Source organism: Corvus hawaiiensis, chromosome 13 (assembly GCF_020740725.1).
Source record: "Corvus hawaiiensis isolate bCorHaw1 chromosome 13, bCorHaw1.pri.cur, whole genome shotgun sequence".
NCBI lineage: Eukaryota > Metazoa > Chordata > Aves > Passeriformes > Corvidae > Corvus > Corvus hawaiiensis.
The window spans coordinates 20505113-20520112 of NC_063225.1; the positions used below are offsets into that span (position 1 = coordinate 20505113).

The following is a 15000-nucleotide window of genomic DNA, read 5'->3' on the forward strand; positions in this document are numbered from 1 at the left end:
ATTTCCTGGAAGAGGAGAGCTCCCGCGAGCCGGCCGTGGCCGTCTTCGGCATCCTCTTCTCGTCCCTGTGCCAGCTGGTGCTGGACAAGGAGCCGCTGCCCCTCGCGTCGCCCTCGTCCACGGCGCCCGCGGTGAGGCCACCACCGGCCCCACGGTGGCACCTTCAGGGCCACGGCCGCGTGCCGCCCCGAGCTCATCCCGCCCTTCTTCCCGTTTTCCCAGAGTACTGGAAGATCCTGGCGCTGCTCTATTATCCGGCCTTCTACTTCCCCCTGCTCGCCTGCGCCACCAGCCGCCACCGCCTGGGCTACCTGGCCGGGTCCCTGCTGGCCTGGGGACACTGCCTGGTGCACGTGTGCAGAAGGTCGAGTGTCCCCAGTCGCCCAAGGTGAGCGGCCCGAGGGTGGGGTGAGGGACAGCGAGGTGGCCCGCAGGGAAGGAAGGTGGCTTCTCTGAGTGGTCCTGAGGTGGCCCTGAGGTGTTGTCACCTTCTGGGGTGGTCCTGAGGTGGTGTCACCTCCTGGAGGTGGCCCTGAGGTGGTGTCACCTTCTGGAGGTGGCCCTGAGGTGGTGTCACCTCCTGGAGGTGGCCCTGAGGTGGTGTCACCTTCTGGAGGTGGCCCTGAGCGTGGTGTCACCTCCTGGAACGGTCCTGAGCTCTCGTGGCTTCCTGGAGGTGGCCCTGAGGTGTCAGGGATCCCTAGAAGTGGCCGTGAGGTGTTCTCAGCCCATCCTGGAGGTGGCCCTGAGGTGGTGTCACCTCCCTGGAGGTGGCCCTGAGGTGGTGTCACCTCCTGGAGGTGGCCCTGAGGTGTCCACAGCTTCCTGGAGGTGGGCCCTGAGGGTGGTGTCACCTCCTGGAGGTGGCCCTGAGGTGTCACAGCTTCCTGGAGGTGGCCCTGAGGTGTTGTCACCTCCTGGGGTGGCCCTGAGGTATCCTCAGCCCATCCTGGAGGTGGCCCTGAGGTGGTGTCCACCTCCCTGGAGTGGCCCTGGGGTGTCGTGGCTCCCTTGTCACCTCCCAGAGGTGTCTCCTGGCTGGGGTGGTGGCAATGACCCTGTGTCCGCTGGAGGTGGTGGCATTGACCCCTGTGTCCCCCGGGGTGGTGACAGTGACCCCGTGTCCCCTGGGCTGGTGGCAGTGACCCCGTGTCCCTCCATGTCCCCTGGCCGGTGCAGTGACCACGTGTCCCTGGGCTGGTGGCAGTGACCCCGTGTCCCTCCATGTCCCCTGGCCGGTGCAGTGACCACGTGTCCCTGGGCTGGTGGCAGTGACCCCGTGTCCCTCCGTGCCCCCGGCCGGTGGCAGTGACCCCGTGTCCCCTGGTTGGTGACAGCGACCCCATGTCCCCTGGCTGGCGGCAGTGACCCCATGTCCCCCAGCTGGTGGCAGTGACCCCGTGTCCCTCCGTGTCCCCCGGCCGGTGGCAGTGACCCATGTCCTGGCCAGTGGCAGTGACCCTGTGTCCCTGGGGGTGGTGGCAGTGACCCGTGTCCCCTGGTTGGTGACAGCGACCCCATGTCCCCTGGCTGGCAGCAGTGACCCATGTCCCCCAGCTGGTGGCAGTGACCCCGTGTCCCTCCGTGTCCCCTGGCCGGTGGCAGTGACCCCATGTCCCTGGCCAGTGGCAGTGACCCTGTGTCCCTGGGGTGGTGGCAGTGACCCCGTGTCCCCTGGTTGGTGACAGCGACCCCATGTCCCCTGGCTGGCAGCAGTGACCCCATGTCCCCCAGCTGGTGGCAGTGACCCCGTGTCCCTCCCGTGTCCCCCGGCCGGTGGCAGTGACCCCGTGTCCCCTGGCCGGTGGCAGTGACCCGTGTCCCTCTGTGCCTCCAGCCGGTGGCAGTGACCCCATGTCCCTGGCCAGTGGCAGTGACCCTGTGTCCCTGGGGTGGTGGCAGTGACCCCGTGTCCCTCCGTGTCCCCCGGCCAGTGGCAGTGACCCCATGTCCCCCGGCCGGTGCAGTGACCACGTGTCCCTGGAGTGGTGGCAGTGACCCTGTGTCCCTCCGTGTCCCTGGGCTGGTGGCAGTGACCCCGTGTCCCTGGGCTGGTGGCAGTGACCGCGTGTCCCCGGCCGGTAGCAGTGACCCCCGTGTCCCTGCATGTCCCCCGGCCGGTGCAGTGACTGCGTGTCCCTCCATGTCCCCAGCCGGTGGCAGTGACCCCATGTCCCCTGGCTGGTGGCAGTGACCCCGTGTCCCTCCATGTCCCCAGCCGGTGGCAGTGACCCCATGTCCCTCCGTGCCCCCGGCTGGCGGGCAGGTGACCCCGTGTCCCTCCGTGTCCCTGGCTGGTGGCAGTGACCGCATGTCCCCTGGCTGGTGGCAGTGACCCCGTGTCCCTCCATGTCCCCTGGCCGGTGGCAGTGACCCCGTGTCCCCTGAGGTGGTGGCATTGACTCTGTGTCCCCTGGGGTGGTGACAGTGACCCCGTGTCCCTGCAACGTCCCCTGGGTGGTGCAATGACCCCATGTCCCCCGGCCGGCAGCAGTGACCGCGTGTCCCTGGGGTGGTGGAAGTGACCACGTGTCCCTCCATGTCCCCCGGCCGGTGCAGTGACCACGTGTCCCTGGGCTGGTGTCAGTGACCCCATGTCCCCCGGCCGGTGGCAGTGACCCCATGTCCCTCCATGTCCCCCGGCTGGTGCAGTGACCCCGTGTCCCCTGGGGTGGTGGCAGTGACCCCATGTCCCTCCGTGTCCCCCGGCCAGTGGCAGTGACCCCATGTCCCTCCGTGCCCCCGGCCGGTGCAGTGACCACGTGTCCCTGGGCTGGTGGCAGTGACTCCATGTCCCTCCGTGCCCCCGGCCGGTGGCAGTCACCCCGTGTCCCTGGCTGGTGGGCAGTGACCCCGTGTCCCTCCGTGTCCCCTGGGCTGGTGGCAGTGACCGCGTGTCCCCCCAGATCCACCGGCTCTACTCGCTGCTGTCCCACGTCCCCACCCTGCTGTCGCTGCTCCTGCTCAGCCTCTGGTACCCGGCCCTGCTCGGCCGCAGCCTCCGCGGGAACGGCCCCGGAGCGGGAGGTACGGACACGCCGGGACCTGGGCACGCTCCCAGCGGGATCGGGGCCCACATCAGCAGCAGGAGGGGGATGGGGATGGGGTGGGAATTGGGATCGGGAGCAGGATTGGATCGGGATCGGGATTGGATCAGGATTAAAATTGTGACCAAGATAGGGATCGGGATTGGGACCGGGATCAGGACTGGAATTGGGATCAGGATTTGGACTGTGACCAGGGATAGGGATCAGGATTGGGACCGGGATTGGGATCAGGATTGGATTGTGACCAGGATAGGGATCGGGATTGGGACCGGAATCAGGACTGGGATTGGGATCAGGATTTGGACTGTGACCAGGATAGGGATTGGGATTGGGACCGGGATCAGGACTGGATTGGGATCAGGATTTGGACTGTGACCAGGATAGGGATCGGGATTGGGACCAGGATCAGGACTGGGATTGGGATCGGGATTGGGATTGTGACTGGGATCAGGATGGGGATCTGGACAGGGATCAGAATCAGGATTGGGCTAGAGATCGTAATTTGGGATCAGGACTGGGATCTGGATTGGGATCTGGATCAGGATTGGGATTGGGATAGGGATCATAATTGCAATCAGGACTGGGATCAGGATTGGGATTGGGACCAGGATCAGATTTGGACCAGGATCGGGATTGGGACCAGGATTGGATTGGGACCGGGATCGGGATCAGGATTGGGATTTGGACCAGAATCGGGATTGGATCAGGATCGGAATTGGGACCAGGATCGGGATCGGGACCGGGATCGGGATCAGGATTGGGATCAGGACCAGGTTCAGGATTGAGACCGGGATCGGGATCAGGATTGGGATCGGGACCAGAGTTCGGGATCGGGATCAGGACCAGAATCGGGATCGGGAGCTCCGCACATTCCTTTGGCCCTGCCTCTGGGGGTTCTCCGTCGCTATCCCAGGACTGGGTTTGGGATGGGGAAATCCGCCTCTGGAATAAGCTCCTTACACAAGAGGCTTTCGGCATCAACCACTCCTCGTTTTCCCGGATAATCCCCGGCACGTGGAGCGTTGCCGGGACTTTGTTGGGAAGAGAGGAGGAGAAGCCAGGAAAGGCCGGCTGGGCGCGGCCTGAGGTGACCCCAGGCCAGGAGCCGGCAGGCGGGAAGGAGGATCCCAGGCGGATTTGGGACCAAGGCCGGATTCTTCCCACTTTCCCACCCCGACATCGCACGTTCCTCATCCCAACGAGAGCCGGGAAGCTCCCGTCGGGAGATGCCACGGATGAGGGGCGGCTGAGCGGGGACAGGGGATGCTCTGCCCCCCTCCAAAATCCATGGATTTGTCCCTGATTCCCTCAAGATTCCTGGGAGTGGGTATTACAGGAAGTACCTCAAGGCTGTGCTGTCCAAGCGGGGCCGGAAGGGGAGGTAAGGATGGAACATCCCATTCCTGACACATCCCATTCCCGGCTCATCCCATTCCCGGCACATCCCATTCCCGGCTCATCCCATTCCTGGCTCATCCCATTCCCGGCTCATCCCATTCCTGGCTCATCCCATTCCCAAAGGCCGGGATCGTCACCCCTCTCCACCTCCCACAGCTTGGCGCCGATCGAGGAGAGCCTCCAGTCCCGGATCCGCTCCTACCTGCGCTCCTACATCTACGCTCCCGAGGAAGGTGGATGTGGGATGGGATCCCAGCGGGATCAGGGAATCAGGAACAGCTGGGGTTGGGAGGGATTTATGGATCAGCCATTCCCGCTATCCCAGGGTGCTCCAAGTCACGTCTTGGGACACTTCCAGGGAGTTTTCCTAGGAAAGCTTGGCCAGGGAAGGATGGGAGCAACTGGGGGGGGGGGGGGGGTTGGATAAGGGAATAAATCCTGCCCTGAGGGGGTTAAATCCCGGGAATGTGGAGCTACTCCTGGCTCTTCCCATCCATGGAGGGGGCAGGGAGTGTCCCAGAGAGGTGGCACCCGGCTGTTGTCACCCAAGATTCCATGGAAAAGCAGGAATGAGCCATCCATCCACTCACAGCTCTCCATCCTAACAGGAATTCCCCATGGAAATCCCATTCCAGAGCTCCCATTCCTGGGTGAGCCCTCAGCCTGCTCCGCTCTTCCCCCACCATCCCAAATCCTGGCTCCTCTCCCGCTTTTCCCTCCAGGATTCCGGATCCCGCTGAAGCTCGTGGTGTCCCTCGCCATGGCCGTCATCGCCGTCTACCAGGTGACACTGGCGACACTCCCGGCCGCGTCCCCCTCGGGATCACCGGGAACGGCATTAACATTCCTTACGGAATTACGCGCTCCGGGGAGCTCGGCCAAGCCCTAAATCCCTCAATCCCGTGGGATCCGTGGCCCGGAGCTCACGCGGCTTGGCCGCTCCCTGGCAGGTGGCCCTGCTGCTGCTGGTGGCCTTCGTCCCCACCATCCAGATTATCCGGGCGGGAATGACCAAGGACATCGTGGTGCTGCTGGTCCAGTTCGGATTGGTGCCCTCGGACAATCCGGCCGTGCCGGGGGACATGGAAAAGGAGCTCCGCAACCGTCCGCCACTACCTGTGGTCGCTGGAAGGTGCGTTCCCGGTCGGATCCCAATTCCAGAGGGGGATTTGGGGAGGAGAGGGGGGGAGTTTCCAGGAGGATTCCGAGCACGGAGGGTGGTCAGGGATGGGGTGGATTCCAGGGGGATTTCGGGAGCGGCTGGCAGGCGCCGGGATGGGGCTGTGCCAGGCTGGCGCGTGCCAAGGCGGGAAGAGGCGTCGGGGGAAAAGCCGTTGGGAAGAGGCGGCAGATGGAAATCTGCTGGAATGGAACAGATGGGCCCCCCGGATCCCTGGAGAGTGAAATCCTTGGATGGGGGGGGGGGGGGTGGGGGGTGAGGGAAGAGCTGGGGTGAAGGGATAGGAGGGATAAAGGGCTAGGGATGAAGGGATAGCTGGGATGAGGGAATAGCTGGGATGGGGGAATTTTAGGGATAAAGGGGTAGCAGGGATGAGGGAGTTCCAGGGAGAAAGGGATAGCAGGGATGAGGGAATAGCAGGGATTAAGGGATAGCAGGGATCAGGGAATTCCAGGAATAAAGGGATAGCAGGGATCAGGGAATAGCAGGGATAGAGGAATAGGGATAAAGGGATAGCAGGGATGAGGGAATAGCAGGGATAAAGGGATAGCAGGATGCGAGAATTCCAGGGATTCAGGGATAGCAGGGATGAGGGAATTCCAGGGATTCAGGGATAGCAGGGATGAAGGAATAGCAGGGATAGAGGAATAGGGATAAAGGGATAGCAGGGAATATCGGGGATGAAGGGATAGCGGGGATCAGGGAATTCCAGGGATAAAGGGATAGCAGGGATCAGGGAATTCCAGGAATAAAGGAATATCAGGGATCAGGGAATTCCAGGGATAAAGGGATAGCAGGGATTTGGGAATTCCAGGGATAAAGGGATAGTAGGGATTTGGGAATTCCAGGAATAAAGGAATATCAGGAATGAGGGAATTCCAGGGATAAAGGGATAACAAGGATGGAGGAATTCCAGGGATAAAGGGATAGCAGGGAATTCCAGGGATAAAGGGATAGCAGGGATCAGGGAATTCCAGGAATAAAGGAATATCAGGAATGAGGGAATTCCAGGGATAAAGGGATAGCAGGGATGCCCCCCATCCTTCCTCGGGACGCCACCAACTCCAGGGAGGATTTCTGCGCCTTTTCCCGGACTCTCAAACCTCTCTCATCCCATTTTTTCCCCCTCCCATCTCCATCCCTCCCCCAGCTCCCCCTTTCCCGAGAGCCCCATCCCGGCTCTCTCCAGGGATTTTTTCCCAAGCCCTGCGATCCCTTCCCACCACCCCTCCCCTTCCCACCTGGGAGCCCAAACTGGGGAAACTGAGGCACGGCGCCCATCCCTCATCCCCGAGGCACAATTCCCATAAAAACCCCATTCCCGGGGCCCATCCCGACCCGGATCCAGGAGGTTTTTTTGGCTCTTCCCGGTTTTCCCCGCAGTCTGCTACATCTGCTCGCTGGCGCTCGGCTGCCTGCTGACCTGCGCCGGGCTGCTGCGGACGCTGGCGGCGCACAGGTGGGGCCGCGGGCCCGCTCCCCGTTCCCGAAATCCCATCCCCGTTCCCGAAATCCCATCCCCATTCCCGACATCCCCGTCCCCATTCTCAACGTCCCTGTCCGCATTCCCGACATCCCCGTCCCCATTCCCGACATCCCCGTCTGCATTCCCAACGTCGCTGTTCCCATTCCCGACATCCCATCCCCATTCCCGACATCCTATCCCCATTCCCGACATCCCTGTCCGCATTCCCAACGTCCCTGTTCCCATTCCCAACATCCGCATTCCCGACATCCCCAATCCCATTCCCAACATCCCATCCCCATTCCCGACATCCCCATTCCCGACATCCCCATCCCCATTCCCGACATCCCCATCCCCATTCCCAACATCCCCATCCCCATTCCTGACATCCCCATCCCCATTCCCGACATCCCCATCCCCATTCCCAACATCCCCATCCTCATTCCCGACATCCCCATCCCCACCATCCCCATCCCCATTCCCAACGTCCCATTCCCAACATCCCCATTCCCATCATCCCCATCCCCATTCCCAACATCCCCATCCCCATTCCCAATGTCCCATTCCCAACATCCCCGTCCCTGTTCCCAATGGCCCTGTGCCCACTCCTGACATCCCCGTGCCCATTCCCAACATTCCCATTCCCAACATCCCCATTCCTGATGTCCCCATCCCCATTCCCAACATCCCCGTCCCCATTCCCAATGGCCCCGTCCCCATTCCCAACATCCCCATTCCCATTCCCATCATCCCCATCCCCATTCCCAACATCCCCATCCCCATTCCCAACGTCCCATTCCCAACGTCCCTGTTCCCATTCCCGACATCCCATCCCCATTCCCGACATCCCCATTCCCGATGTCCCCATTCCCAATGTCACCATCCCCATTCCCAACATCCCATTCCCAACATCCCCATCCCCATTCCCAATGTCCCATTCCCAACATCCCCGTCCCTGTTCCCAATGGCCCTGTGCCCACTCCTGACATCCCCGTGCCCATTCCCAACATTCCCATTCCCAACATCCCCATTCCTGATGTCCCCATCCCCATTCCAGACATCCCCATTCCTGACAGCCCCCTCCCCATTCCCAACATTCCCATCCCCATTCCCAACGTCCCATTCCCAACATCCCCATTCCCATCATCCCCATCCCCATTCCCAACATCCCCATCCCCATTCCCGACATTCCCATTCCCAACATTCCCATCCCCATTCCCAACATCCCCGTCCCCATTCCCAACATCCCCATTCCCAACATCCCCATCCCCATTCCCAACATCCCATTCCCAACATCCCATCCCCATTCCCGACATCCCCATTCCCAACATCCCATCTCCATTCCAGACATCCCCATTCCCAACATTCCCATCCCCATTCCCAACGTCCCCCTCCCCATTCCCAACATCCCCATTCCCAACATCCCCATCCCCATTCCCGACATCCCATTCCCAACATCCCATCCCCATTCCAGACATCCCCATTCCCAACGTCCCCCTCCCCATTCCCAACGTCCCCATCCCCATTCCCAACATCCCATTCCCAACATCCCATCCCCATTCCCAACATCCCCATTCCCAACGTCCCCATCCCCATTCCCAACATCCCCATCCCCATTCCCAACATCCCATTCCCAACATCCCATCCCCATTCCCGACATCCCCATCCCCATTCCCGACATTCCCATTCCCAACATCCCCATTCCCAACATCTCCATTCCTGATGTCCCCATCCCCATTCCCAACGTTCCCTCTCCCCATTCCCAACATCCCTCTCCCCATTCCCAACATCCCCATTCCCATTCCCAACACCCCCATTCCCAACAACCCCCTCCCCATTCCCATCCCTGTTCCCATTCCCAACATCCCCATTCCCGACATCCCCAATCCCATTCCCAACATCCCATCCCCATTCCCGACATCCCCATTCCCGACATCCCCATCCCCATTCCCGACATCCCCATCCCCATTCCCAACATCCCCATCCCCATTCCTGACATCCCCATCCCCATTCCCGACATCCCCATCCCCATTCCCAGCATCCCCATTCCCAACATCCCCATCCTCATTCCCGACATCCCCATCCCCACCATCCCCATCCCCATTCCCAACGTCCCATTCCCAACATCCCCATTCCCATCATCCCCATCCCCATTCCCAACATCCCCATCCCCATTCCCAATGTCCCATTCCCAACATCCCCGTCCCTGTTCCCAATGGCCCTGTGCCCACTCCTGACATCCCCGTGCCCATTCCCAACATTCCCATTCCCAACATCCCCATTCCTGATGTCCCCATCCCCATTCCCAACATCCCCGTCCCCATTCCCAATGGCCCCGTCCCCATTCCCAACATCCCCATTCCCATTCCCATCATCCCCATCCCCATTCCCAACATCCCCATCCCCATTCCCAACGTCCCATTCCCAACGTCCCTGTTCCCATTCCCGACATCCCATCCCCATTCCCGACATCCCCATTCCCGATGTCCCCATTCCCAATGTCACCATCCCCATTCCCAACATCCCATTCCCAACATCCCCATCCCCATTCCCAATGTCCCATTCCCAACATCCCCGTCCCTGTTCCCAATGGCCCTGTGCCCACTCCTGACATCCCCGTGCCCATTCCCAACATTCCCATTCCCAACATCCCCATTCCTGATGTCCCCATCCCCATTCCAGACATCCCCATTCCTGACAGCCCCCTCCCCATTCCCAACATTCCCATCCCCATTCCCAACGTCCCATTCCCAACATCCCCATTCCCATCATCCCCATCCCCATTCCCAACATCCCCATCCCCATTCCCGACATTCCCATTCCCAACATTCCCATCCCCATTCCCAACATCCCCGTCCCCATTCCCAACATCCCCATTCCCAACATCCCCATCCCCATTCCCAACATCCCATTCCCAACATCCCATCCCCATTCCCGACATCCCCATCCCCATTCCAGACATTCCCATTCCCAACATCCCCATTCCCAACATCTCCATTCCTGATGTCCCCATCCCCATTCCCAACGTTCCCTCTCCCCATTCCCAACATCCCTCTCCCCATTCCCAACATCCCCATTCCCATTCCCAACACCCCCATTCCCAACAACCCCCTCCCCATTCCCATCCCTGTTCCCATTCCCAACATCCCCATTCCCAACATCCCCATCCCCATTCCCAACATCCCCATTCCCAACACCCCCCTCCCCATTCCCAACATCCCCATTCCCAACATCCCCATCCCCATTCCCAACATCCCCATCCCCATTCCCAACATCCCCATTCCCATCATCCCCATCCCCATTCCCAACATCCCCATTCCCAACACCCCCCTCCCCATTCCCAACATCCCCATCCCCATTCCCAACATCCCCATCCCCATTCCCAACATCCCCGTCCCCATTCCCAACATCCCCATTCCCATTCCCAACATCCCCATTCCCAACAACCCCCTCCCCATTCCCATCCCTGTCCCCATTCCCAACATCCCCATCCCCATTCCCAACATCCCCATTCCCAACATCCCCATCCCCATTCCCAACATCCCCATTCCCATCATCCCCATCCCCAACATCCCCCTCCCCATTCCCAACATCCCCATTCCCAACATCCCCCTCCCCATTCCCAACAACCCCATTCCCAACATCCCCATCCCCATTCCCAACATCCCCATTCCCAACCCCCTCCTCCCCATTCCCGGGCCGGGATGCAGCTGGAATCTCTTCCCAGATCCAACCTGCGGGCGCTGTACCAGGGCTCCGTGCTGGATGTGTTTTCCGAGCCCCGCTCCCTGCGGCCTTCCCGGAGCGCCGTCGTCTGCTGGATGAGCTTCGCCAGCTTCCAGGCGGCCTTCGCCTGCCTGGGTAAGGGAATTCGGGATGAATCCCGATTTTTTTTTGGGATGAAGCGGCCATTCCCTGGGTTTTGCCCCATTTTCAGGAGGGGTTTTGTCCCCATTTCCTCAAAAGCGATCTGGTGTTTATTGGGAAGGATAAACGGTTGGGAATTGGGAAAGAATGGAAAGGACAGGAAAAAGTGGGAGAACTGGGGGGAAAGGGGGAATTGGGGAAATTGGAAAAATGGGGGAAAACTGGAAAAAAATGGAAAAAATTGGGAGACTTGGGAGAAATTGGGGAAAATGGAAAAAATGGGAAAAAATGGGAAAATTGGGGGAAATTGGGAAAATTGGAAAAAAGGGGAAAATTTGGAAAAAAATTGGGAAAAAATTGAAAAAGAACTGGGGAAAATTGGAAAAATTGGGAATATCGGGAAAATTTGAGAGAATTTGGAAAAAATTGGGAAAAAAGGGGAAAATTTGGAAAGATTGGAAAAACACAAAAAACTTAGGGAAAATTGGGAACAACTGGGAAAAATTGGGAAAAAAACCGGGAAAATTTGGAACAATTTGGAAAAAATTGGGGGAAAATGGAAAAATTGGGAAAATTGGGGAAAATTGGAAAAAATAGGAAAATTAAGACAAATGGGGGAAATTGGAAAAAATAGGAGAAATTGGAAAAATCTGAAGAATTGGGGAAAATCGATAAAATTCGGAAAAATTGGGAAAAATTGGGAAAATCGGAAAAAAATTGGGAACAATTGGGAACAATTGGGAAAAATTGGGAAAAAATGGGAAAAATTGGGAAAAGTCAGGAAAAATTGGGAAAAAACTGGAAAAATTGGAAAAAATAGGAAAATAAAGACAAATGGGGAAAATTGGAAAAAATAGGAAAAATTGGAAAAATCTGAAGAATTGGGAAAAACAGAAAAGATTTGGGAAAAATTTGGAAAAATTGGGAAACTTGGAAAAATTGGAAAAAATTGGGAAAATTGGAAAAAAAATGGGAAAAATTGGGAGAAATTCAGGAAAAATTCAGGAAAAACTGGAAAAATTGGGAAAAAGGGGAAAATTCGGAAAAACACCAAAAAATTGGGGAAAATTGGAAAAGAATGGGAAAAATTAGAAAAAATTGGGAAAATATGGGGAAAAATAGAAAAAAAGGAAAATCTGGGAAAATCGGGGAAAACTGGGAAAAAATTGGAAAAAATGGGGAAAACATGAAAATTGGGAAAACAAAATACTTGGGAAAATTGGGAAAAATTGGGAAAAAATGGGAAAAAATGGGAAAAATGGGGAAAAAAGGGAAAAATTGGAATAAATCCGGGAAAAGAGCCGGTTTTCCATGCCGGATTCCCACTCCGTGTGCGCCTTCCAGGTCTCCTGATCCAGCAGGTGATTTTCTTCCTCTGCTCCGTGGCCTTCGCCTTCCTGGTGGTGATCCCGCTCCAGGCCGGCACCGGATCCCTGCTCTTCGGGATCCTGCGGAACATGTGGTGAGCCCTCGGGAAAGGCTGGAAATCCCAAAGGAAGGGGGTTTGGGATGCTCCTTTTGGGGTTTTTCCAGCACTGCCGGAGGTTTCTGCTGTCCAGGGTGGTGTTTTGGGGCATTCCCGGTGTTTTGGGATGTTCCGGTGTTTTGGGACATTCCCAGTGTTTTGGGGCGTTCCCGGTGTTTTGGGACCTTCCCGGTGCCTCGGGGCATTCCCGGTGTTTTGGGACATTCCCGGTGTTTTGGGACCTTCCCGGTGCTTTGGGACCTTCCTGGTGTTTTGGGGCGTTCCCGGTGTTTTGGGACGTTCCTGTATTTTGGGATGTTCCCGGTGTTTTGGGGCATTCCCGGTGCTTTGGGATGTTCCCGGTGTTTTGGGACGTTCCCGGTGCCTCAGGGCATTCCCAGTGTTTTGGGACATTCCCGGTGTTTTGGGACCTTCCCGGTGCTTTGGGACCTTCCTGGTGTTTTGGGGCATTCCCAGTGTTTTGGGACGTTCCTGTATTTTGGGATGTTCCCGGTGTTTTGGTGCATTCCCGGTGCTTTGGGATGTTCCCGGTGTTTGGGACGTTGCTGGTGCTTTGGGGCCTTCCCGGTGTTTTGGGACATTCCCGGTGTTTTGGGACCTTCCCGGTGTTTTGGGACCTTCCCGGTGCCTTGGGGTGCTCTCAGTGTTTTGGGACCTTCCCGGTGCTTTGGGACCTTCCCAGTGTTTCGGGACATTCCCAGAGTTTGGGACCTTCCCGGTGCTTTGGGACCTTCCTGGTGTTTCGGGACATTCCAGGTGTCTCAGGACCTTCCCGATGTTTTGGGACCTTCCCGGTGTTTCGGGACCTTCCCGGTGCCTCGGGACGTTCCCGGTGCCCATCCGGCTCTTCCCTCCCGCCCAGGCCCTTCTGGCTGGCCCTGCTGGTGGCCATCCTCGTGCAGCACCTGCTGGCCCATTCCCAGTTCCTGGAGCAGCATTCCCTGTGGAAGGAGCTCACCAACAGGTACGGGCATGCCGCCGTGGTCCCCTCCTGTCCCCGCTCTGGGGTTGGGGGACAACTCCAGGCTCCCACAGAGGTTTCTCCAGATGTTTTGGCCTGGATTTCGGTCAGGTGACACCGGCCAGGGTGATCCTGCTCCACCAGCAGAGGTTCCTCACTCTGAGATGGTGTCACCACCTGAGACCAGGGTGACAGAGGCGTCCAAGTGTCCACTGGGTGTGGCAGCGAGGCTCTCCTGGGGTCGGTGTCCATCCCAGGCCACCAGCAGAGGTTCCTCAATCACAGATGGTGTCACCACCCAAGATGGGGTGACAGAGGCGTCCAAGTGTCCACCTGGTGTGGCAGCGAGGCTCTCCTGGGGCCGGTGTCCATCCCAGGCCACCAGCAGAGGTTCCTCACTCCAGGATGGTGTCACCACCTGAGACCAGGGTGACAGAGGCGTCCAAGTGTCCACCTGGTGTGGCAGCGAGGTTCTCCTGGCGCCGGTGTCCATCCCAGGCCACCAGCAGAGGTTCCTCAATCACAGATGGTGTCACCACCCAAGATGGGGTGACAGAGGCGTCCAAGTGTCCACCTGGTGTGGCAGCGAGGTTCTCCTGGCGCCGGTGTCCATCCCAGGCCACCAGCAGGTGTCCCTCAATCACAGATGGTGTCACCACCTGAGACCAGGGTGACAGAGGTGTCCAAGTGTCCACTGGGTGTGGCAGTGAGCCTCTCCTGGCGTCGGTGTCCATCCCAGGCCACCAGCAGAGGTTCCTCACTCCAGGATGGTGTCACCACCCAAGACCAGGATGTCCCACCCCCTGGCATGGCACAGAGGCTCTCCTGGGGCCGGTGTCCATCCCAGGCCACCAGCAGCTGCCGTCCCTCACTCCCACGCGGTGTCGCCACCCAAGACCAGGCTGTCCCACCCCCCAGGCTCTCCTGGGGCCTCTGGCCTCCACCCCAACATCCCCCACCCCATATTTTGGCCAGTTCCTCAATCTCCAAGGAGAAAAGTAGCTCCCGACGCTTCTCCAGGAGCCCGGGCGGGCCTTTGCTTCTCCCCGTGGGGTGGAGACGCCTGAGGTGGCCACGGGAGGTTTGGTTTGGCCGGAGTTTGGCCGGAGTTTGGCCATCCCACGGCGTTTTTGGTGCTCCTCGCAGGCGCGCCCTGTACATCGTCACCTTCCTGCTCTTCCCCACCAACGTCCTGCTGGGGGTCCTGGCCGGCGTGTGGCGCGTGGTCATCTCCGGCCTCTACAACGCCGTCCACTTCTGCCGGCTGGACATCAGCCTGCTGCAGCGTGGCTTGGAGACCTTTGACCCAGGTGGGGCACCCGGAGGTCGCTGTGCCACCAGAGGGGTGCTGGTGCCACCATGGAGGGGTTGGGATGGGCGCTCCATGCCGACGGTGGGAAGGGGCCAAGGGGAGCCGGTGGCTTCTCCCGATTCCTGCTGGGTCCTGCTTTCTTCATCCAAAAAATGTGGGGTCACCTTTGGGGTTTCACCTGGGGTTTCATGTCCTGGGCTAAAGGGACCTCGGGGGACCTCAGAGGACCTCAGGGGACCTCAGGGGACCTCAGGGAATGGTGTCCCCGCTGAGTGAGCGGTGTC

At 58.9% G+C, this 15000-nt stretch overlaps 1 protein-coding gene across 1 annotated transcript in view; it reads left to right on the forward strand.

The window, feature by feature from the left end:
• Positions 1–2: 2 nt before the first annotated feature.
• The window catches only part of STRA6 (signaling receptor and transporter of retinol STRA6), a gene marked incomplete at its 5' end in the record, with an annotated part of 18326 nt that continues 3328 nt past the window's right edge, over positions 3–15000 (forward strand). Inside the window, 15 exon segments of the mRNA XM_048318008.1 lie at positions 3–131; positions 225–354; positions 357–388; positions 2907–3009; positions 3011–3027; positions 4361–4428; positions 4602–4678; positions 5168–5229; positions 5396–5542; positions 5544–5577; positions 7009–7084; positions 10818–10951; positions 12302–12419; positions 13306–13407; positions 14551–14714. Of these exon segments, the coding sequence (XP_048173965.1) occupies positions 3–131; positions 225–354; positions 357–388; positions 2907–3009; positions 3011–3027; positions 4361–4428; positions 4602–4678; positions 5168–5229; positions 5396–5542; positions 5544–5577; positions 7009–7084; positions 10818–10951; positions 12302–12419; positions 13306–13407; positions 14551–14714 (1393 nt within the window).